The following is a 25,844-nucleotide window of genomic DNA, read 5'->3' as shown; positions in this document are numbered from 1 at the left end:
TGTTAGCCCTAAACCTTAAAATAAGAATTGCGTGGCATGTATATAATTGCCCCTGAAATTTTGCAAACAGCTCGTGTTTTCGGATCGTTCGTTAAATAAACAAATCAAACACGAACATTTCTTTGTTCGCTCATATTCGACTCGTTTTAGCTCAAAATAAAAAAATAATCATATAATTATTGATATAATCATATATTATATATATTATTTATATGATGATATGTTATATATATATTTATATCTAAATTTAAATCATAATAGCTTGTGTGGTAATGTTTTATATATTTTATTTTGCATAGATTTGATCCAAGTTCAAATCCAATATTTTACATCTATTTTTTTAAATTAATTTTAACAAGTCAATTTTGAGTTGAACATGAGCCTAACTAGAACACGAGATATGAGCAATTTAGATCAAGTCGAACGCGAGCCAAGCCTGTGCTCGCTCAAGCTCGACTCGTTTACAGTCCTAGTTAACACGGGGAAGCTGTAGATGGAGAATCTAAAACTAATTCAAATGTTAAACCACAAGATTTCTTTATTGAACTGGAGTTGAGTTTCAAATTTTTTTCAAATCGTATTTATTTCAAATTGATTTTATTTCTATGACAAGTAGATAAAATAATATTATGACCTACCTCGAAAGGGGTTTATAGAAGGATCATAATCAAGCAATCTTGTTATTAATTATTGTGAAATTATTTTTGAAAAAAAAAGTAATGTTTTTGAATGTTATTTTATTTCTCATAATATTTTTTTTTTAAATGTCATTCAACAACTTTCTTACAATTACCAAACCATAACAAATTTGATTGTAAGAAATAATTTTTCACCAAATAAATTTTTGGAAGTAGCAAAAATGGCAGTCAAATGGAGTTGTTTTTGCGACTTGACAGATAAAATTGTGAGAAAACTGTCTTGAATACACCCTTATTAATCACTAAATAAATGCTCATTTTTATTTAGATATTATCTTATGAATTTATTTTCACTAATACCTCTTGTAGATATATGTTTGTGTGCATATACACACACACACTCTCTCTCTCTCTCTATATATGTGTGTGTGTGTATTATGTATCTGTATGTATGTATATCTACATGCATATGTATGTATGTATAAATTTATATATGTATCTATATGTGTATATGTATTCGTATGTATATGTATGTGTATAGCTGCTCAATCAAAACATAACTCGTTTTACAATGAAACAGGCAAGTAACAAGTAAATGCTGCAGAAAGGAGTTGGTAGCAGAAGTCCCTTTTAAACTCGTATTTCAATCATGCTGGAAAAAAAAAATGAAAGCCAAACGAATTCAACCCCAGCATGATGGAATGGTATCAAGAGAACTGGAATGGGTTTTGAAAAACTAATCATTGAATCTTCTTCAAAAAGTACAAAAATTGCGTTATGATAAGGGCTACCTGTGCCGCCCGCAGTTGCATGATATATCATTAATTTGATAAGATGTGTGGAGTTTGATAGTCTTGATACACCGTATGAGAATGTATATGAAGTGTTTATGTAGATAGGAAAAGTAAGGCATTTTGCTTAAGGTTCACTTAGCTTGAAGTTAGAAATCATGTGTTGAGAGAAAAAAATGTTATAGAAATGTATTGGATTTATTTTTTAGTTGGATGTAGTGAGAAATCTTCAGTTAGTTTAAGCTCCATAATTTTCTTAAAATTGAAGTATTTGAACAGAATTGAATGAGGTTCATCTTCTAATGATTCTGAACTAGCATAACAACTTTTCAAAAGAAATTTTCAAATGGTGATTGTTGGCATAAATTAATTATATCAATGCTTTTTTTTTCAAGAGCTTTGGGTTTTGAGACATTTTCCTCATGAAAGTAAATATATGATTAGAGCTACCAATAATTAAGTGATTATAGGATGCAAGAATTGTGATGATAAAACTACTTAAAATTAAAGACATAATTTAATTATGACATTATGAGAACGCTCAAGTATAGGCAACGTTGGTGAAAAATTTTAAAAGTTACAATTTTCAATGATATATAATTCATCGCTATCCCTCTTAGTTTGACTGTGATAATGAAAATTGTACAACAAAATTGTGTCTGCACTAATCTTAAAAAAATCTAACCGTCCAGAAGAGAAGAGTAGGGCAAAGGTAGATCAACTGCAAGGAAATCGTGAAGCCCACATGACGAACAAGTTAAGTCATCCATGCCAAGTAACTAGGCAAAAATCGATCAAGCCAAAAAAGTAATAAGAAAATAACAGGGTGATCCAAGGGTAAGTCATCTGACTGGAAACAAGACAAGAGAGCGTCTGAGTCATCTACATCAGGAAGCCAACATAATGTGATAACTTATCACACAATGGAGCTGGTTCAACGAAAGATCAACCAATTCCAGAAGTATCTCGGACCATCCTAGGGAGACCCAAAGATTCCTCATCAGGGATCAAAGATAGTCAAACAACTTGGATCAACTACTGAACTCTGTCGATCAAGCTTAACCAATCGAGCTGAATCAACTAAGCCTAGCTAACCAAGCCATATGGCAGTCATATGAAAAGCCCACGGTTGTTAAATATTATAATTATCCAGGTCAAACAGATGTCATAACCAAGTTAAAAATAATACATCACCATTGTACTATCTCCTCTGTAAATAGAGAAAACATTTCATGAAGAAATAACAATGTTAATCTCTCTCTCTTACTCCTCTCTGTCCTCATTTAAGCTCTATTCCTTGACTCATTGGGTGTGATTCACAAAAAATCTCATATTCAGCATTAAAAATAATCTATTGTAATCATTAAAGCATTGTTTTAAATTAAGTTCTAACTGTATTTTGATGTTATTCTTAGTTATATACAATAATGAAATGAATTAGATGGTCATACACTACTTCTATATAAAAATATCCTATGTACATTGCTCTATCATATCCCTGTTCCCATGACAGTGCATTATAAATATTCTTCATTTATCAGTCAAATGCATTGTTAGTGGAGAACACTGTCATATTATCGTGACCTTTGCCCAATAACCTTATTTGACCCTAATTCAATCAAGTATATATGATTATGTTGTCATGCCTTGGGATCATTTGGTCACCTTTTTAAGTAGGGGCAAGTACAATATTGAATTTTTCTATTAGCTTGTATATGAAATATTGTGATATAAAAGGCCAAAATGCTCGTCCTAAAATATATAAATAAGTCATGATTTTGTACTTCATTGTTTTGAAACATGATCTAAAATGAAGTCAATTTTTAATTATAGAGAGTTATAAAGGTTTAACCTCCATTAGCTTGATTTTTTCAAACCCATAATATTTTTTTTTTCTTTAAGCAAGCTAGTTTTCCTTTATTCTAGGTTGACAATTATCCTGGCATCTATCATACTAAAATGAGGGGAAAAAAAGTCCATAAACTTTTTCACCCATCTTATATAAATCTCATGCATTCTGAATTTTGACATAAAATTTGACAAGATTATGATTAATTAAAAGTAAACTAAAGTATGAAAATACTTAGGATCATGTTGAGCTCTATGATGTTAAACTATCTCCTATATATCTGGTAAGCTTTACTGGGCTCTGCCTCATGATTTTGCTATGTTGTATGTCTCTTATAATCAATATCGAGTATTGGGCTCCAATGAGAGTTGTGAATATGAAGCGATTGGCTCAACAGCTTGTCCTGCCAGAATTATTTATCGGACAAACTCATTGATCATATGTCGAAGTGGCGAGTTAGAATCTTCTGAGGACGAGAAGTGTCAAGTTTGCCTAATTTTTTACTTGAACAAGTATGACCTCATAATAATCATAAGTATTGTTCCAAGGGTTACCAAGTTAAATTTTTGTCATAGGGTTTATAGGCATACATATTGCACTATTTTCAACAAAAATTTTGATTTTTATTATTGCATTATTGCACCTTTAAAAATACAAACGAAAATATATAAGGGGTCCATTTTTATTTGGATCAATCAAAATGAAGAGAATATCATCTATACCTTGTTTTAATAAAAATAATATTTATTATCCACCTTATTAGCAACAACACAAGAAAGACAAGAGAGAACATAGATGTGAAGAAATTGAGCTCAAATAAACTTGCGTGATAAGAAAACATTAAAAACACTTCTAAATATTATAAATATTTTTTCTCCGAAGAAAATATTTACTAGTATGGTTAAATTTTAATGCAATGGTTGCCGAACATTGTAGCTCCATGACTGACAAAATTAGAGAGAGTCGGTTTAGATGGTTTGATCGCATTAATTGTCGACCATCTGATGATCCTATTAGAAGAGTAGATGTTTTATATTCGACTTATGTTAAGAAATGAAGAGGTAGACCTAGAAAGACTTTGGTATATTGTATAACAAATTTACCATAATTTATTATAATGAAATGAAAATATGACACTAAATAGGGCGCAATAGAGAAAAAAGATCCATGTAAACTAGCTCTGACTCGTCTCGTTTACACCCCTATGTCTGACTACAGAATTTAGACTAGATTTAAGCTAAAATCAACCAAATTATACTTTTGAGATTTCCAAAAATTATGAAATAAATAAATTATATTTTTTTTGAAGTATTAAATGCCTCGCATTTTAAGAAAACTCAAAACACTCCATATATTATCATAAAAAACACAATAAAAGCTTACATTCAACTTAATTTTGTTATATTTATAAAGTAGGAAGTATTTTAATTATAGTTATAAAATACATTCCTTTTATAACATGCTTTGCAAAGAATGCTTTTGGCCGCGGCGCGAAGAAGAAGAATTAGCTCCAACGTTTGCAACCGCTCAAACTACCATTCCCTTGAAGATCCGGACCCCTCCTCCTCATGGACTCGCTCGATCCGGTCCTCCGCCGATCTCCGCCGCCACCGCAACGCTCTCTCCCTCTACGCCCAGATGCTCCGATTCGGTCATCTCCCAGACCCCTTCACCATCTCTGCCGTTCTCAAGGCTTGCGCTCACGCTCCTTCCATGCCGGCCGCCGTCGCCATCCACGCCCAAATACACAAGCTCGGACACCTCGCCAATGTCTATACCCAGACCTCGCTGGTATACCTCTACTCCAAGCTCGATGGGGTCACAACCGCTCAGAAGGTTTTCGATCAAATGCCCGTGCGAAACGTCGTCACCTGGAACTCGATACTACATGCTCACTTAAAAGCTTTAGACATAAAGAATGCACGCAGGGTGTTCGATGAAATTCCGGTGAAAGACGTGGTATCCTGGAATTCAATGGTTTCTGGTTACGCAAAAGCCGGTGAAATGGATCTTGCCGCTGAGCTTTTTTGGGCTATGCCGGAAAGGAACCCGGCTTCATGGAACGGAATGATTAGTGCTTACATTGACCGCAGAGATATGGAGCAGGCAAGAAAGCTGTTCGACGAAATGCCTGTAAGGAGCAACGTATCTTGGATTGCTATGATTTCCGGTTATTCGAGGTGTGGAGATGTTGCTTCTTCAGAAAACCTCTTTAAAACGATGAATACAAAGGACATATTTTCATGGAATGCAATGATTTCATGCTATGCGCAGAATGGCTTCTCAAAAGATGCAATTCAGCTGTTCAACAGAATGAGAAAACCTGATACTAACGTTACTCCTGATGAAATGACCTTTTCAAGTGTCATCTCTGCTTGCTCCCAACTGGGAGAATTGAGATTTGGGATGTGGATTGAGACTCACATCAGCTCTATTGGAATTGAGATGGATGATCATCTACGCACCGCTTTTATAGATTTATATTCCAAATGTGGAGGCATGGACCAGGCCTTGAAACACTACCACCATCTCAGGAAGAAGGATTTAGTATCATACAGCGCTATGATATTAGGATTTGGCATAAACGGAAGGTGTGATGAAGCTATCAGTTTGTTCAATGAGATGGTGAAATCAAGGATTGTGCCAAATTCAGCAACTTTTATTGGACTTCTCACAGCTTATAATCATGCTGGCTTGGTGGATGAAGGCCAAATATGCTTTGATTCCATGTGGAGGAAATATTTTGTTTTGCCATCAACTGATCATTATGCTATTATGGTGGATCTGCTTGGGAGGAAAGGAAGGTTAGAAGAAGCTTACCGATTGATTCAGGGGATGCCTATGGAACCTCATTCTGGTGTTTGGGGTGCGTTGCTTCTTGCCTGTAAGTTGCATGGTAATGTAGAACTTGGCGAGATTGCTGCAAGAAATTGCTTTGTGTTGGCTCCTGATTCCAGTGGTTATTATGTTATCTTGGCAAATATTTATGCTGAAGCTGGAGAGTGGGAGAAAGCTAAGAGGCTAAGGAAAGTGATGGTGGAGAAGGGATTAGCTAAGGTGCCAGGGTGCAGTTGGGTGGAGCCTAAGCGATCGTGTGGCATACTTTGAGGGAAGATGTCCTCTTTGAAAGAGCATCATTGATTGAGCTTTATGAGCATTGGGTGCGTAATGAACTTAACTCACCATCGATTTCCATATTATTTCTTACGTTTTACAAGTTTCACAATGAGATGATTGTAGATAGGTTTGTTATAGTATCTTGGGTTTCAGCCGTATATTATGATGTAAAGATATTTATCGTAGTTTAAATAAATATTAGTTTACAAATATCAAGTTTGAGTCCAATAAGAAGCATAATAAATATTAAAAGATGAATCTTAGTTTACAAAATATAAAATAAATCAATCAAGTAAAAACTTTTAAATTGATGGATGTTTTTCTTATCTGAATGTTTAAAAGGCTTGTTGGAGATTATATTTTGGTGTTAATTTTTACTAAAATTATAAATTAAGACATTATAAGAAAAAACACCACTAGACATTATGCTTTATATATTTTAATGATAATGTTTATCAATTTCATAAATTTTTTATAAGCATTTGACTTTCTGAAAGGCATTTCAAGCCAATCATGAAATATGTCAGATGTTTTAAGATTTTTTTTTGCCTCTTCTTCTACTCTGATCTTAATATGATGTTGGATTTTTTACATGATCTTAATAAAGAGCTTGGTGTGACAGAGACCGACATCAGCCATATGATACTGAGTATTTTACCTATGTCCAGGCTTTCCATCACACTAGGGCCACTAAGATTTTCCAAGGCTTGTAAGCATAGAATACACATTTACGATAGAAAACCACCGTTTCTTCCAATGTGATCCCCCAAGAGCCTCCAAAGGAACCCTTTATTTATTGTTGGCATTGCAGAGTTGTTTCTGCCCTTGGTTATCGCAGTGTCTTAGCGCTGCTTGTATGATGCCACAATATTGCTTCTTCTTCATGACCAACCTTGTTATTTCAAGTCCGTGTATAATAGACTTTTTAATATGATCAAATAAGAAACCCCTTTAATATTAGAGTTACACTTAGGTTGATGATTTTATTATTTGATTTAAATATTAAGTATTTTTCAATCATGGTTGTTAATTCTTGTATTATACCACAAGTTTTTTTTCTAAAAGAATGTAGGTAATGTCCAAAAAGAGAACAACAACCATATTTTATCCTTGTAATTGTCTATATTAATTAAAAATAAGTATCACTTAGTGATGAAAAGGAAAGTATGATTTACCAAGCTAAAATAAAAGAGCTTAGGGTGAGTTCAATTTAATGGCGAGCTTTTGCTAAGGTATGTATTGAAATAAAATATATAGCATTTATGGTTTCTATAACTAACATTTACCTCTTGTTATTAGACCATCCTAAAAATTTTTTTCCTTCTCCTATTATCCATGTCATTTATGGCTAAAGTTTGACATTTTGTCACGTTAAGTTGGGATTAATCTATAATTTTTGTTTCTTCATCATGCAATATTGTGCCATGAACATTTTCTTCTTGAATTTGGGTTCTAAATTATTTTTGCATCTAATATTTCTTGTGATACTTAAAGTAGATTATACTTTTTGTAATTTTAGAACTTCCCTCAATAAGAGTTTTGGCCACATGAATTGGGGTAGTAGGTGCAGTGGGTCTAATTTAGACTCATGAGAGAAATTAGAATTGACTTAGATTGAGAAGGGGATAGCTTACATCATTCTATTAAAGGGAATAATGAAAGGATACCTTTAAGATTTGTCGTTCAAATATATTGACTTAATTTCATCTATCTATCATAAGTTAAATGATGTTTATTTTGGATAATTGTCAATCATTATCACAAACATTAGTTCTAGAATTTAAGTCATTAAATATTTTCAATCATTCGGTCAAATAAGAGACTGTTTTAACTCTAAATTATTAATTACCCATTCAATTCTTTATCATGATGTATAGGACAATATTTTATTCCTAATAATTCTTACATTCTTTATAGGTCAGATTAGTTATTTTAAAGTTATTATCAGTTGATAGAGTGTTCATCCATTAATGCTTATCATGTCTTACTAAGCTCCTCTTGGCAAAAGTAATCCTCTTACAGTCATCCATTTTTCATTAGTTAAAAGAAGTTTTTCATTTAAAATAATTGGTCCAAGAATTTATTTGAGTCATAGACATCATCATAAGTAGGTACTTCAACTTTAGCCCCCTAAGATAGATCATTAAAGCTTCTAATATTTTTACCGCGGTTAGCTTTATTTCCTTCGTTCTGATAATTTGATGATCTCTTATGTGACTAATCTTCCTTAGTACAATGGTTAGCTCTTTTACCTTCATTCATATAAGTTGGTGATCTCTTATGTAGTTGTTCTTCCTCGTAATCAAGAAAAGAATCATTCTACTGCATACTATATGAGTAAGTGTGGATAGAATTTGAATTGTAATATTTTATAGATGATTCGCAAGGGATTGCACTCATTTCTTAAGTTCTTAAATTTGGCTATTCTTTTCCTTTGAAATTTTGTAGGTCTTTAATTATTCTTAAGCATATTAAGATCTATGATATCTATTAACATGGTCAATTTTTTAACTTAAACTTAAAATATTGATTTAGGTGTGATGCAAGTAATTTTTTTAAATAATGTAATAAAAGAGAAGAGAGGAAAATGAGATTTTGATAAGAGGCATAACAAAAATATTGTACAAATTGATATTCAAAATTAAACTTTGGGCTAAGATTATTTTTTTGTGAAATAGGGCATGGAGCTGGAGGGGTATAAGACCTATTACATCTTAGGTTATCTTTAATATTACTTAAAGAAAAAGTATTTAACTTCAGAAAACACCAAACTTAATACTCTTATATTCTTATGAATGCAAGTTTAAATGAAAAAAATGCATAACTTCATTAAGCATTTAGTTTTTAAGAAAATAAGCTATCATAAGTTAATCCAAATCAACTTATAGAGTTAACCAATAGCATTCACAAAAAAAAAAAATTATGTAATTAAAATTTAATTTTGCATCAAGATTAGGGTTATTTTGAAAAATGGAGCACTTTCCCACCAGTCTATTCACTTCAAAAAAAAAGTAACTCAATTTAGATGAATTTGAGCTGTTTTATCTTGGCTCTATATAGCATTCACAAAAAAAAAATAATAATGTAATTAAAATTTAATTTTGCATCAAGATTAGGGTTATTTTCAAAAATGGAGCACTTTCCCGCCAGCTATTCACTTAAAAAAAAAAAGTAACTCAATTTAGACGAATTTGAGCTGGTTTGTCTTAGCTCTATATAGAATGAGTTTAATGAAGGCTAAAAGAGAGAAATGGGTTAGAAATCTTAGTTTTGGAGATATATAGTTATGATATGGATCTTTTGATGTAGTTTTCCATGGTTTAAGGCCATATGGAGTGATGAAAATAAGGCTAGGTATATAGAAGCCTGGTCTATGCCAAGAGCTTTCACCTAGGGTATGGGTTGGTTTCAACAGTTAAAATTGTAGATGTTTGATCATGGGAGATGGCTTGCGTGTCGAAAACACGATGAAGATGCATAGCTGAAACTTTGACAAGATTAATTATGAGTATAAGAGATGGCTAATTAATCCCATCAAGGATGGTCAAGATAAGCCATCAAACACAAATAAAAATAGAATAAATTTGAAAGGAAAAAAAAAATAGCATTCAAAGCAATATTATTTTATTACATATCAACGCTATTTATAAAATTTATATGAGCCGTTAAACTACCTTGATCCAAAAAGAAGAGCAAAAAATTTTTACATTATTTTCATTATCAATATTCATTAAATAGCTATCCCGTATATGTTCCCCAAAATAATTAAAACACCAAACTTCTAAATTCTAAATCTAAAATTAAAATATTAAAATATAAAATTTAATTTTTTGTTCATGATTGATCTCTTAGTCTTTTATGACAAGTCTTAATTGAGCACTCGAACTCCTACTACAGCTCTTATAACTAAACTTCTACAACATCACAAATTATCTAAGTTTATACGCAGTTTAAGACCAATATCATTAGTATTCAATCATTTCATTTTATTTTATTTTATTTATTTTGTTCCCATCATATTCAATCATTTGACCGCATGACTTCTAATAGAAGTTAAAAGTTTGTCCAACATGGTTTCTACGTATCCATACAGTATTATTATATATTTTTTAAAAACTCATTACTTGCTCACATTTAAAAACAATACATTTTTAGTGATTTAATGATTCGTAATATGAAAATCATCAATCTAATTAACATACAACCATACCTCACATCCGATTAATTGAATCAATAAGAATTCTTTCTACATAATCAACAAAGTAAACTCAAATCGATTTCACCCTTAGTCCATGTTCAAGAATCCTAGATTAAAGCCTCAACGTGCAGGCAACCATTATATTTATGAAATAAATCTCAAGGATTTTGCTAACCTAGTGATCATTTTCTTTATTCTTAATATGATATTAAATCGAGCAAGGTGTATCAATCTCGTACAGTCAGCACACTAAGAACCCGTAGTCTAAAATATGTGTCAATACCAAAAAACTAGATGAAGATCAAACAAATTTCAGGGTAGGTTCCCTAAATCCCTATCTGGTTCATTCATGTAGGTCACCTATCTTGCTCAGTTAATTTGACTAGAATCAAGCACTGACCATTAATTTCATTATTAATGAGCATTAAGCCAATATGAAATAAAAATAAGAGACGTGTTAAAATAGCCCGCTAACTTTTTGCAAGAGGCCTTTTTAGTCTCAGGGGTCTGTAAAAGTCTCAATTTAATGCTCAAAAATATGAATGGGCTGAAATAGCACTTCAGCCCCAACTTAAAATGTTTGGCGACTACTTTAATATTTTTATGGACTCGGGGACTAAAATAACCTCGTATGAACATTCAGAGGACTATTTTGATAATTTAGTCAAATAACAATTGTAACATGTAACAAGTAATATAAATACATAACAAAAATACAAGACCTGTTATAAGAACCAACATATAATATCATTTTTCATTGTCTTCGCAGATACATAAGTAACAACGAAAATCAGGATTCTAGAGTTTCAAACATATATAATTATTTTTATGAAATGCAATCAAAAGCTAACAACTTTATTGCACACTTATTAGAACAGGACAGAACAGGAAAAAGAAAAAAAAGTGGGATAAATTATATAGTATCAGCAAAATGATCACATAATGTCTCCAGCATCAAAAGAGACATCTTTTATTTTTCATAACTTGGCCAAAATGACTCCAAACTCCAACAAAAATGCGAATAGTACTCATTTGAGTACTCTCAGTAGGGCTCCACAGGAGCTCTGAACTTAGCTCCAGCATAAACTGCCGCATCACCCAGTTCTTCCTCAATCCTCAATAACTGCGCAATAATTGCAATAAAATTTAGCAAACTATATAAAAAAAATACATTCATATTATTATATAGGAATTAAACTTGCCTGATTGTACTTGGCAAGGCGTTCTGAACGACATGGAGCACCAGTCTTGATTTGGCCCTATTTGAAATTATAAAAATAAAACAGATAAAGATTCATGCAGTCTGCAATTATCCAGAAGGAAGAATATGGTAGTGTAGCTAAGGCGTGGAGGATTTGAATAAAAATTTAGTTTTTGAACCTGAATAATTCAAATTTGGTTTGAATAACATTGACAATTTAAATGTTCAATTTTAATGTTAGTTTCAGTCAGATTAAATTTGGAAGATGAGTATACATATCAACTCAATTCTTATGTATTTACATATCCAAGACAAACTTCAATTTTTAAATATAAATCACTGTACGTAATTTGCATTAAAAAGGTGTATTTCACTTTTTAAAGTTAAAATAGGGATAATTTTGATGTGATATGAAAGATTTGGTGGTATGAATATAAAAATCAAAGTTCAGGCGTTAGATATGTAAATACATAAGAATTGGGAGGTATGTATGTAAATACCCCTTTAAATTTTTAAAGATTCATTCTAAATATTCAATACTTAATTTTTAGGAAGAAATTTGCATACATACCATTAATTCCTATGTGCTTGCATATAGAACACCTAAACTTTAATTTTTACATACCACCTCCCCAATGCATGAAAAGGGGTATTTCATTTTTTTTAAGTTAAAATGGTGGTATTTTTATGTGATTTGAAAGATTTGGGCCGTAAAAATGTAAAAAGCAAAGTATAGGTGTTAGATATGTAAATTCGTAGGAATTGAGTGATGTGTATGTCAATGCCCCTAATTTTTAATACCTATTGTTTCCTTATAAATTTTTTTCCTACCTGGATCTATTGTTTCAACCAAATTTTGGCAAAAATTGCCAAAATACTCAAATTGCCCAAAACCAGATTTTAGCCAATTTCAGGTGAATATCTAATGAAATAGAACCAAAATCTAAACTTTAAAGAATGTTTAGAGTTCTGAAAATTCATTCAAAATATAAGCAGGGGAAAAATGCACAGAAAAAGTAACTCACTGTTGCCAAGCCTACGGAAAGATCAGCAATGAAAGTATCCTCGGTTTCACCACTGGAAAAGCAAGAAATACAATTAGCTGGTTATGATAAATAAAATATAAAAAAAAATTACCATATTTTAACGCCTATTACCTCCGATGGCTTGCCATTACACCCCACCCAGCTTGCTTGGACATTTTCACAGCTTCAATACTCTCTGTGACTGAGCCTATTTGGTTCACCTGCCATCAGAAAACAAATAAATTTTAGAATGAACGACCGATTTAGCTTTTGAGTTATTGAAATAGATGAGAGAAATCGATTTAGGTGAAATCATTAGAAAGGCAATCAATATTAAGAAGAGATATTAACATACACACCATCCAATTCCTATGTATTTAGATGTGTAACATCTAAACTTTATTTTTTACATTTATACCGCCTATATCTTTCATATCACATAAAAAATATTACTACTCTAAGAAATTAAAATACATATTTTCTTTTCATGCATAGATAAGATGGCATATATTATATGTAAAAAGTTTAGATATTAGATATGTAAATACATGGTAATTGAGTGGTATGCATGTAAATCTTCCTGTTATGAAGGAATTGACCATAGAAAAAGCACCTGCTGGATACTACCCACTCATTGCTCATAATTTAAAAATACAGTAAAAAAACAATGAAAGCTAAATTTTTATTTGGTCGAGTGTAACTCGAGCAATATTAATCTCCACATAAATATTAAATATAAATATATTGATTTTACGCACAACACGAATGAAAAAAAAAGACTTATTTTAATTTAAGGTTGGGATAAGTGTTTAAATTGTATTTGTAAGATGCTATTTTAGTCCCAAAATCTATAAAAATGTTAATTTAGTCCTGAAACTTTTTAAATAGGGTTCAAAATAGTCCTCATTTAGCCTTATATATTAAAAGAGTCTATAAACTAGTTTGACACTTTTATAGTCTCAGACTAAAATGGCCTTGTATAATAGTTTGGGGACTATTTTGACAGTTTACTTAAATTACATTAGATTCAAATAAGCATGGATCATGCCCTAGAATGAAAATCAAAGAATGAAGTGGAGTTCAGTACCTTCAAAAGAAGTGCGTTGCAAGTTTTTTCTTGGATTGCCTTGGCAACACGCTGCAGAAATGAACCAAAAATTCGCATATATAAGATTAGACATTTTGGAAACCCCCAAAACTTTCACTTGGGATGCAAATAATTACAGTGGGGTTAGTGACAAGGAGATCATCTCCAACAATTTGCACATGCTGACCAATCTCCTCAGTCAATTTTGCATAATGGGTCCAATCATCCTGATCGAATGGGTCCTCGATGGATACAATTGGGTATTCAGATGCGAAGGATTTGTAAACCTCCTTAAGGCTATCTCCTGATATCTTCTGAGAACCATCATTGTTCTACAAGATGAAACAGCAACAAGTCAAATAATAAAAAGGAGAGCAGGGTAGGAATATAAAAAGCGAGTGAAGTGCCAAAATAGTCCTCGACTATGTACATGGGTCATTTTAGTCCCAAACTCTATAAAAGCGTCTAATTACTCCCTAGACTTTTTTAATATGTGCTGAGATGATCCCGTGAAGGGCTATTTCAGCTTTGATTAAAAGAGTTTGGGGACTAAATTGACATTTGTATAGAGTATGGGATTAAATGAATCTCTACAAGGGCTCGGGGGGCCATTTTGACATTTTTCTCTAAAAAAAGATGATGATGTTGAGAACAAACATGTAAGAAAATACACTAAGCCAAATCAATAAATAGATATAATTAAGTACCTCCTCCTTAAAATTAAGATCATAAGTCTGATCCTTATCGCCATAAAACTCTGAGGCAGCAACATCCATTCCAATGACAACCTATTGATGAAAACAAGAAAAAAAACAAAGCAATTGATAAATCAGCTGAAGCTTTAACGCGCATAGAAATCAGTCTGAAAAAAAGGCACGACTTAAAAACTGTACTTTTCCAGTATAGCCAGCCTTAGCAATAGCAGTCTTCAACAATTCAAGACCCTCCTTGTTCTCCTGTATTTCCATTAAATGCCAGAAGAAAAAAAATCACGCTCCCATCGAGAAAAATATAAAGGGGAAACAATAAACCCTAAACCCTAAACCCTAAACCCTAAACCCTAAATTCTAAACCCTAAATCCTAAAAAAGGGAAGGTGAAAGACATCAACCTTTATTATAGCAGGTAGAAGCGTTTATTTGGCAAAAAAAAATAAAGATGAATTTCATAAATAACAAATGGTGATTGATACTTCCAAAACAGCTTGAATGAAAATAAAGTGAGTCCTTAAAAGCAGGAGTAATGTAGTTATAATACATTTTTTTTGTGAACGCCTGAATGATGGGCAAGCTTACAACAATATAATATGCCTGAGAAAATAATTGCAGACTATTCATCTAAAAACACCATACCTGAATATTAGGTGCAAAACCACCTTCATCCCCAACATTTGTGGCATCCTGACCATATTTCTTCTTAATTACGGCCTACATGAGCGAAGGTAAAAGCCATCAGGAAAGGTAGAAGTAAAATGCAGCAGGAAAGCTTAAAAATGACACATCTTTCACCTTTAGATGGTGATATACTTCAGCGCCCATCCTCATGGCTTCCTTGAATGAGGTTGCTCCAACAGGAAGAATCATAAATTCCTGAATAATGAATAGTCACAACAGCCATAAAAGATGGCATAATTAGGAATCTTCATCAAATATTGCATAGAGAAAATTCTCCATAAAAAAAACAGCACAAGATTGCGCACAACAAATGGCAGCAAAAACTTAAAATGATACTATGATGTAGCTACCTGCATGGCAAGCTTGTTTCCGGCATGAGACCCTCCATTAATAACATTGAATGCTGGAACAGGCAAAACCAGATTCTTGTTTCCAGCAAGATTGGCAATGTGCTGCAGAGAACAGATTATAAGGTTGACTACTTGACCAACAAAGAAAGATAAAGTACTAAAAAATATAAGGGAAATTTACATACGTAGCACAAAACTCTATGTATTACATATCTCATACCTAAACTTTCATACTACATGCATGGCACTTTGGTATTTTATGCCCCAAAACAAAAAGAGATAATTTCACCAACCTGGTAGAGAGGAATCTTCTTCACTGAAGCTCCAGCTTTGCAAACAGCAAGAGACACCGCCAGTATGGCATTTGCACCGAGCTAAGAGTTTTATGGATATTAAATCATAAACTTAATTAATTTTTAGGAAACTCGTACAAGAAAATAAATTAAAACAAAAAGTTAGTAAACATTTTGGCACCTTTTGTTTGCACCAACCCCACTGGTTAGAGGTCCCATCAAGCTCTTGCACCATGAAAGTATCAATCTGTGTTTGTTCTGTAGGATCCTATATAAATCAACGAATATGCATCAGAATCCAATATGCACTTTCCATTAAATAGAAGCTGATAACTAAATATACCTTGCCAATCAAAGCTGGACCAATGATGGCATTGACATTCTGAACAGCCTATAAAAATGCAAAGCAGAAAACACAAAAGATCAGTAGAAGTACTCTTCCAATTTTGCTAAGGTAAACAAAGAAGCATATTTTTTAAAAATTGAAAAGGTTCTAGGATATAATAGAGATCTAAGAAATTTCATATGGAGCATATTTGGGTATAGGAGAAAGATTAGATAGGTTTAAGCAAGCAGAACAATAAATACTAAAAAATAACATGGAACTTTCGCCAAAAAATGTTTTCATAAGGATTTAGGAGTGTATTAAGTTTTAATGTTCAGATCTAACTCGTGCCAAAACTTCCACAATAAAGTTAGTCTACATAATGATGCCAGTAAAAAACAATGTTCAAAAATTTTTTTAGCATGCAATTAGTATATGAAAGCAATATGCCAGAAGAATTGGAATTGTTTTAAGTATCATGCCCCTACAAGTTTGCTGTAGACTTCTGTAAGCAACAAGATGCAAGAAAATACTATTTAGCCCAGACTTTAAAAATGAAAAATTGAGAACCAAGGAGTTTTTCTTTGGCTAAGTGATGCATAATTTGAGGCAAATTGAGGCGTAAGCCTCCAAAAAAGAGAAAATAACACAAAAAACAATTCATGATTATGATAAGCCATTTATAGGCTGATTTAGTTTATTATAAAAAAGAAATAAACTAAAAATCTTATTCTTAAATATTGATATATAAAAAATAGAAGTTTGAAATGTGATTTTTAAGCAAATAACCACCCAAAATTTAAATATTCCATAATGTTTAAGATCCATTACGACTTAATCCTTACTTCTATCATATTCGGAAGAAGTATCCAATTTATTATCAATTAACACAACTTTAAAAAGTTCTGCATTCACTACAATTTCGTACTATCAATTAATCTAAAATCCAATATAATTTAAAATAAAAGTATAAATTAATAATATAACCAAGTAATTATATTGACCTTTTTGAGGTATTATATTAGATATATTTGTACACCCAAAAATATTATGCAAAAATCTCGAGACAATCAAACAATCCAGATTACAAAATAAAAATTACAAGACATAATCAACCCGACCGGCTGAAGAGCAACCATCCAACTGACAACTAGCTGATCGAAGAACTGTTGATCGACGACCAAAGGGCCACCCAGAGCCAATAAGAGAAGCATCCACGCCAAAGACCACATAAATACAGAAGTCGTTCGGAATTTCATCTAGACGGATCTCATCTATCAGTGCAGCCTACCACTCCTTATTATAGAAATGGGACCCAATTCGCACATAATAGGGTGAAAGACTTTTGTTAAAGTCAGGAGATCAATTTAACATTTGTTTCAGAATAGCACACCAAGACTAATGGTTAAGCAGAAGCCGCCAATAAGATAATCCTTAACCTGTGGAAGAAGAAGGTCAAAGGAGCTAAGGAGAAATGGGTCGACAACCTTCCCATCGTCCAAAGGGTGATCAGAACCACACCATTGACCGTGCAATTGGAAAAACATCTTTTATGCTATCATACAAGATGGAGGTCATGATACCAATAGAGTACAACCATCACAGCCATCAATTAGAAATGACATCAGCTTTCGGTGAGGATGATCAGGCCGACTAGCAAGAGGCGAATAATGAAAGGCAGAACTTATGTTGGATCTAAAAAAAGAAAACTGGACCAACTTAGCCCTTCGAAGGGAAGAAGTGAAGAGCGCACTGCAAGATACTACAACAAACATGTCCGAGAGAAGACCGTCTTGCCTTGAGATCTTGTACTGAAGAGAGCGTCGACACAGCAGCGAGTGAGCAGGGCAAACTCGACTAGACCTAGGCCGGCCCGTTCATAGTCGATCAACAGGTTACCCCAGGAGCAAACAAGCTAAAGAATTATATACTGGCGGGAAATCCCTCATACATGAAGCGGAGATGACCATAAATGTTTCTTTCGTTAGAAATTTTTTATGTATCTCATCGCAAAAAATTAATAAAAAAGAACTGGTTTTCATTCCATTTCTATGATTTTTACCGTGAAAATGTGAAAATTGTGAATTAGCTAATTAAATGTGCGACTTCATGATCAAATAACACTCGGTGAACTCGAGGAGTTCATGCAATTCAACATGTAGCCAACACTAAAGGAACTCGATCTTAAGAAAGCCGACGGCGACGCCAATCACGTCCAACCGACATAATACAAAAACTAGCTTGCAATACTCATACGTCCAAGACTTCTCCCCAAACTCGAATCAGATAAAGCTCCGGAGGTGGTTCCCCGCCAAATAGTGATAAGATCCACAAACTGTATCGTGCAGATCTCCCTGGAAGCAAGTTCTGAGTGTGTGGTATCGATTCGACCGAGCAAACAAGGCAGGAGTTCTATGAACTTATCTCCAAACTCGAGTAGGATGAAAATCCTAGAGATGGTTTCTTGCTCAGTAGCGATAAGCTCTGTGAATGGTATTGCACAAATCATCCTAAAACTGAGCCTCAGTGATACTCTATCTGGGGCAGAGATACTACCAACCAATCGAGATTTGGGAGGTGTATGACATGAACCAAGCACCAATATCTTAAACAACTACGACTCAAACCATCCAATCAGTCACAAAAAGCAAGGGCCAACAATGATGCAAAGCAGTCGATTGACACCCAAAATCCAAGGCTCGATCCTCAACGCTCAAGCATCACAAACATATGTTTTTCAATTGGAATCAAATAGAACTCTAAGATAGTTCCTTGCCCAAAAGCGATAAGCTCCGCGAAGGGTATCGAGCAAACTATCCCAAAGCCGAGTGCAAGTGTGGTGATCCGACCGAGATGATAAGGTAGGGGGAACTATCAAACGGATCGAGCACCTAACATACTAAGAACGACTATACATCACACACATTGCAAACAATATACGATAAAGTAAAAAAACTGTAAAAGTAAAGCGACGTAGATTTCAAAAAAGACAAAATTTTCATTATCAAAAGTTCGTACATGAAGTTTTCTTTACATAACTGATAAGTTTGATGGCGAAATACAAACAAAAAAAAGGATTTCAATTAACAAAATTTTAGAAACAAATTTTCTTTACATAAATGTTAAGTTCGATCAGCGAAAGCCAGACAAAAATTTTTCTGTGTACAGAAACAAGAAAAGAAGAAAAGAATAAGCAGCAGTCGAGATGTCTCATTGCCACCTCCTTCGCCCACTTTTGAGGATTCCTCACAATAGTTCATCGGATCAAGAAGAAAAGTAGATAGATGCTCCAGATCATCCCATTTCAGGTCAACCATGCCCTCTACAAAACTACGAGCTGGTCAAGGATATGCCCACTCGGAGCTGCTGGGAAAGAACCCTGACATGCTCCTCAATGGTCCCATTCCAGCCTCCTCCACCTTTAACTTCTTATTCTCCTCCACAGCCACAATGGTCTCCTCATACTCTTTTATCTCTCTCATTTGACTTTCGGAGGAAAACTTTAGCCTTTTCTCCGTCCAGATGACTCTTTACTCAACCTCTCTCCTCTAGACGATCACTTTGATCATCAGCTTCTATGCAATGGCTTTCTTCTCTTCCATATGGCAGAAAGCCCTCTCCTGGTAATGGTCGGCCGACCACGCCATTAAATGGAATCGGTCGCTTCTCTAACCAAAGTTCATTCCTCCCAAACTCTTCATGAGTTGCTCAAAGAGTCGGACCGAACGACCTTGACTAAGAAGCAAAGGTAATTCGCCACCACGACGTGTATCCATTTATCAATCCCTCTCGATAACCACCAAGGAAAAATGCTCAAAGTAACTTGGGCAAACATCAGAGCTCTTCCCCATGGAAGAAACCCTCCTAAGGGGAGAACCCTTTCATTTTTTGTCGAGGGGGAGGAAGCGGGAAGATGTCTTTGATGAGGGCCTTCCCTTCCTGATGCGGAGTATCACCCTCTAGTTGGTCAAACTCAACCTCGCCATTCGCATCAGTATCGTCATCAGCCTTGATGTTGGAATCCGATAATTAATAAAGCAATGGTCGGCTCGCCTCCCCTCTTGACTGCACGTCTATAAAGGATACATCGAGCGATTTGGTTTCCTCACCATCAACGGTCGGGGAGTCCCCTCTTCTTCCTCCTGGAATAAACTTGGAGTCTTTGGAGAATCCTCCCGGCAAGCTCCAGAAGCTCTGAAAAAAACCACTCAGCCAACCACGACCCTCCAAAAGATGAGAAAATAGCTAAGTAATTTCAGAATATAAAAAAGAAATAGATTACATTCCTACCATGCCAGCCCCAACAGGAATCAACAATCTTTACGAGTGAGGAGCAACGACCGGCTATGGATGAGCAACCTTCACGCTAGGCTTTTTCTCAGCCATCTTGGCAGTAGTCTCCGCCCTCACCTTTGCCTCCCGAGCATCATCGATTTCCCATGACCCGTCGATCATGGAGCCAAACTTTTTACTCCACAAGGCCTTAATCAAAACGTCAACATCCAGATACTGATGCAACAACAGCTCTTGGCCCTTCATGTACCCATACTCTCTCACGAACTCCGACCCCCATCCTCCTTGGCAAGAGCCGACCAGAAATTTCCTCTTCAAGTCGTTAATCTTGTTCTCCAACCCAATAAGACGGGTCGAGTACGCACTGAGAACATGGCATAACCATCCCGACCAATCTTAAAGTTGAAAAAATAAGAGAGAAGATCAACCGCACACAAAATGGACAATCATCAAATGAAAATTTTGATCATCTTGATGGTCGCAAGGGACTTTGGCATCAATTGTGTGGGGATGACACTGTACCGATTGAAAATCGACTTAAGTTCCCGGCACAATGGCAGTCGCAGTTCGTATCTCAGTAAGTCTCTGTAAATCACCAGATCATCTCCAAACCTATTGGAAGCCCTCTCATCTGAGCGAGCGGCCCTAAAATTCATAGTCTGATAAAAAACAAAAGCCTCCTGCACAAAAGCTACGTCTGACAAAGAAAAAAGTCAACAACTTGGTCGCAACTATCAGACCAAAGGGTTGGGGAGTTCGCTTCAGGTCCATCAAAAAACAAATGAAAGAAGAATCAAATGAAAGCAAAAGATGAAAGAAAGAAAAACAGTTGAGCGATAGAAACTCAAAGAAAAAACAACAAGCCTGCAAATGAACAACTCAAACCCTATTTACAGGTACCCAGTGGAAGTGGAACCGCCGCACAGTGTTTCAAGAAAAATCGCATTAACACAAAAATCGAGACAGAAGAAACAAAACTTTTTTTTTGATAATAAGGTAATTACACTCGGACCAAAGTCTCACATAAGACACTTTACAGCTAGTCCCCGACCGCCTCAGCCAGAACTAGATCCTTCCTAACTAACCTCAAATACAACATTTGACCGTTGAGCTTAAACCGGCTCTCTCGGTCGGCCTCAGAGTGAGCCCTCTGTATAAAGGCATCTTCTCGAAGTTCAGACACTTCTCAGAGAAGATTGGCTATCTCCCAACGCATCTCCTTCAGTCAGATCAACACCGCGCCAAGATACTCCACTCGTCGAGCCCAAATAACTTCCATTTCATCCAAGCGATGGATCAAGCCTCTCGGGAATATTCGATGTCCCTTGGCCACTTCCTCCCGGATCTCCACAAGATCGGCCAGGCGACTGACCACATACTCGTTATCGACTGGCTCTTGTAGCGTAGGAGTCGCAACTACAATTAGATCTTGGCCGTCACCAACAAGGGGCAAACCCCCAATCCGAGCATAGTCATCTACACTAAACAAAAATGGAAAAGCAAGAAAGAAAAAATTTAAGTCCTCAAACAAAAATCAAAATACGTACTCGGGATCCGATCCAACTTGAACCAAGTAGCCCCTTCTACATCCAATGATGAAAATTTATCGTTCGCTCTTTTCTCTCTATTCGGTTGATCACTCCCACAAACTCCTGACACACCATTCGGTTGAGGAGCGCCTATAATCTATGGCTGCCCAGAACCTCAGTCAAAACCTTAGTCGACAGACCAACCATTGAACCACCTAGCTCCTAGCCCAGATTGAATCCCACGAATTCTCTACCGCCACTTGCTCGGATGGCTTTGGCTTCTTATCAAGTTTCTTCTGTCTTAGCTTGCCTTCTAGCCAGCACTATTTCTTTAATATAAGGGCAGCCAGCATCTTTGTATGGTCGACAGGTTTTGGCATTGAACCAAATACTTTTCTCTATAAGGGCAGCAAAGAAGCCCAGCAGATGCAAGAAGAAATAGACTCAAGATACTGAGAATTGTCCAATACGTCTTATATATAATGGTCATCAAAAGGGAAATTTAGGGAATCTAATCATTGCATTAAATTATGACTATTAAGATTCGATTTATTGATTTAAAAAATTTCTTGTCTTCATCACAGTTGTCACCATTAAAGAGCAAAAAAACTGTGAAACTTAATATATACACAAAAAAATGTTCTGCACCAATCTCGAGATAATTTAAAGGTCAAATTGCAGATGAAAAGTCGCAAGGCATAATGAGTCCCATCGGCTGAAGACCACCCAGCCGACCGAAAGACTACCGATCGACTGAAGGCTAGTGCAACAACCAAAGTATCACCCAAGCCAATAAGAGACTTGCATCCACGCCAACGACTGAACAAAGTTCTAACCCTCTAACAAGCTTAAGTATCAATGTGAGACTCTCTCAACAACTCCTCTAACGATCCAGAAATCATCAAGGAACAAAAATCAGGCAAGCCGACCAACAGCCCTAAGGCCGAAAGACTACCATACTCCAAGTCAACTGGCTTCCCAGAGCGAAGACCGGCCGGTGTCCACACAAAATAGCCGGCCGACTTCCCAGAGTGAAAGTCGACCGTCTTTCATACGAAAAAACAAGCCAAAGAACAGGAATATCAAGTAACGCCCTATTAAAGCACAGGCAAGCATGCAATTTTACACCTTTGGCCCTCTATCTACGATAAATAGGGGGTCCATAGCATATATTAGGGTTTTTTTCCTGCTCCTTTCTAGACTCATAATTTGTAGGGAGAACTCTCTCCCCTTTCACTTCGGAAACCCCTCACTTTCAATATATAAAACGAGTCACATAACCCAAGAATACCCTAGTTCGCCCTTACGGGGCAAGTCAATGTGAGCTCCTTCATTCTTCTCACTCTCTATCTCTCTCTACCTTTCCCCTAAAATTTCTACCTCTCTGATGGTTGGGCATGCCTCACAGGACAAATCTTGATTCAATAATATTATATATAATATAATGTAATATAATATATATTAATAAAATAAAATAATATAATTTTTTTTAAATAACTTCATTGAGGTGTTGCCTCAAAACATCCCGACTCAAGACAATTTTTTTTGTGTGCCTTGGCTCGAGGCGTCCCAAGATGTAAGCCTCGAAAAGTTTTTTTAAAACAATGAATTATACCATCGGCAATCACAAAACCTGATAAAAAAAAGCTTACTTTTGATTATAAGGTTTTTTCTACGAATTCTCAGAGAAAGCAACACAAAAAAAAAAACATAATATATAAAAAAACCAGCAGGCAGGAATGAATATTAGTTAAGCTGATATTTGCATAAGAGTGAGACTAACCTTAAGAACGCCCTTTCCAAGATATTCAGATCCTCCATCTCTAAGTTCCAAAGCTTCATATATACCTGTGCAAGAAAAAGAGCGAAATGCATTAGATCAACAAGATCATCGTATCAGATCATGGGTTTCTCAACGCTTTCCCGGCACAATGGTGAAAGTTCATAATTTCTCCCCTATCTAGGCAGCGCATCCAAAAATCAATTTTCAGAACCAAAACATAGCAACCATGCACGCCAAGTTACATAGCCATAACCTGACGCTGATCTAATATGTTGCTTCAATCCCTAGGCCCTTTCCGCAGATGAGCTAGGGGAATAATAAATCCAAAGAAAAAAATGTTTCCCAACAGGAAGACCTAAAACTCTCTACTACAAATCAGCGGCTACAAAATCATGAGATCGACGAAGCAAAAGTTGATCGTTTTCCAACCAAAAAAAGTAAGCAAATCCGTGGTAAGGTATCAGATACCTGTAGAGGCCCCACTCGGCACTGCAGCTCTTGCAAGGGTTCCATCAGTGAGGACAACATCCGCCTGTTAGCACAATCAAAAATAAACTTTAAAAATTACCCAATACAAAAGATGAGCTCCTAATCCTTAAGATCAAGACCCAGACAAGCAACATCTCCCAAATCACCTCACCCAAAATCACTAGGAAACCAATTTTACTTCCAGACCGTAACAGATCAACACAGCAAAATCTAAAAAACGATCAGATCTGATAACTCACCTCAACAGTAGGATTTCCACGGCTATCGAAGATCTGCCTGGCCTTGATTGATGCAATCTTCGCCATTGCTCTTTGAAGGAATCGACAAAGAATCGATAGCAGGAGAAGGATGCGAAAGCAGTATGTGCTGCGGCGCGATTATGGGGTCTATTATATAGAAGAGAGGTGTCTCAATTTCTGTGGCTTTGAGCTCGAGAAACCGATCGCGGCCGTCGTATTTGAAGAGCTGGCGGATTCATTGTGGAGGCTCGGAAGAGAACAAGGGGCGCGGCACTTGTGGTCCATTCCTTTTCTTAGGCATTGCAAGGCTATAAAGGGAACCGGACTATCGAAACCCAGCACGGCCCCTGGTTGTTTAGGGGGGTGCCACTGTGGGTGGTCAAATCCTAAGAATTGGTTTTCTTAGGGAGCACTTAGATTTATACTAGTCGATTTCAATGTTTTTAAATATCTAATACATGGACTCCAAAAAAAAAAATCAAATATATAACTTTTACTTTTTTTATATTTTCACCACTAAAATTTTTGTCACATTAAAAATATCATCATTTTAATTTTTGAAATGTGAAATATAAATTGTGTAAAAGGGAGCACTTAGATTTATACTAGTCGATTTCAATGCTTTTAAATATCTAATACATGAACCCCAAAAAAAAAATCTAATATATAACTTTTATTTTTTTTATATTTTGACCACTAAAATTTTTGTCACACTAAGAATATCATCATTTTAATTTTTAAAATGTGAAATATACATTATGTAAAAATTAAAATTTAGACATTAGATATGTAAATACATAAAAATTAAATAAAATGTATGTAAATCTTCTTTTTATTATTTATTAATAATGGATTTATATTTACACCACTCAAAATATTTTAATTTATATATGTAACATCCAATGCTTGGCATATTAGTTGGAAACAAATTTGTGTTGGATTCGGAGGTGTAACTGAGACAAGCCGAGTTATGAATTGGTTTAGGCTCAGCTTGATAAGTGGCTCTCAAGTTGAGCTCGAAAAGCTAACAAGCTAAGCTCAAGCTAGCCCCAACTCGACTCATTAGCTCATAAGTCTTGTTTGAGAAAATATTAATAAATTAAACTCAAAATAATACTAACTCTTTGCAACTAAAATATCCTTTCTCGTATATTATCTTTTTACACAATAACTTCTATGCACCCAAAAATAACAAAGCACACAAAAATAAAGAGGAATTTCCCAGGCTATTAGGCTGTCTCATG

General features: G+C 35.0%; 2 protein-coding genes across 2 annotated transcripts; one reads left to right on the top strand and one right to left on the bottom strand.

Moving 5' to 3' along the window:
• Nucleotides 1–4,738: 4,738 nt before the first annotated feature.
• LOC110022674 (pentatricopeptide repeat-containing protein At4g22760-like) lies at nucleotides 4,739–6,545 on the top strand. The gene has a single exon (XM_020721742.1). It carries the CDS (start codon nucleotides 4,752–4,754, stop codon nucleotides 6,384–6,386), a length of 1,635 nt encoding a protein of 544 aa, XP_020577401.1. The 5' UTR covers nucleotides 4,739–4,751; the 3' UTR covers nucleotides 6,387–6,545.
• A 4,868-nt stretch (nucleotides 6,546–11,413) lies between these two features.
• On the bottom strand, nucleotides 11,414–24,909 carry LOC110022762 (enolase 2-like). The gene is made up of 17 exons (XM_020721859.1): nucleotides 24,601–24,909; nucleotides 24,341–24,404; nucleotides 23,873–23,937; nucleotides 16,286–16,333; nucleotides 16,124–16,210; nucleotides 15,943–16,023; nucleotides 15,650–15,751; nucleotides 15,414–15,494; nucleotides 15,258–15,332; nucleotides 14,800–14,862; nucleotides 14,614–14,694; nucleotides 14,044–14,238; nucleotides 13,907–13,957; nucleotides 12,952–13,040; nucleotides 12,820–12,871; nucleotides 11,796–11,852; nucleotides 11,414–11,716 (listed from the first exon to the last, which is right to left on the bottom strand). Exons 1-17 carry the CDS (start codon nucleotides 24,664–24,666, stop codon nucleotides 11,636–11,638), a joined length of 1,338 nt encoding a protein of 445 aa, XP_020577518.1. The 5' UTR covers nucleotides 24,667–24,909; the 3' UTR covers nucleotides 11,414–11,635.
• Between the last annotated feature and the right edge of the window lie 935 nt (nucleotides 24,910–25,844).

This window comes from Phalaenopsis equestris, unplaced genomic scaffold (genome assembly GCF_001263595.1).
Source record: "Phalaenopsis equestris unplaced genomic scaffold, ASM126359v1 Scaffold000202, whole genome shotgun sequence".
NCBI lineage: Eukaryota > Viridiplantae > Streptophyta > Magnoliopsida > Asparagales > Orchidaceae > Phalaenopsis > Phalaenopsis equestris.
The sequence above is the reverse complement of the archived record's forward strand: the minus strand, read 5'-3'. Positions and strand labels throughout refer to the sequence as shown.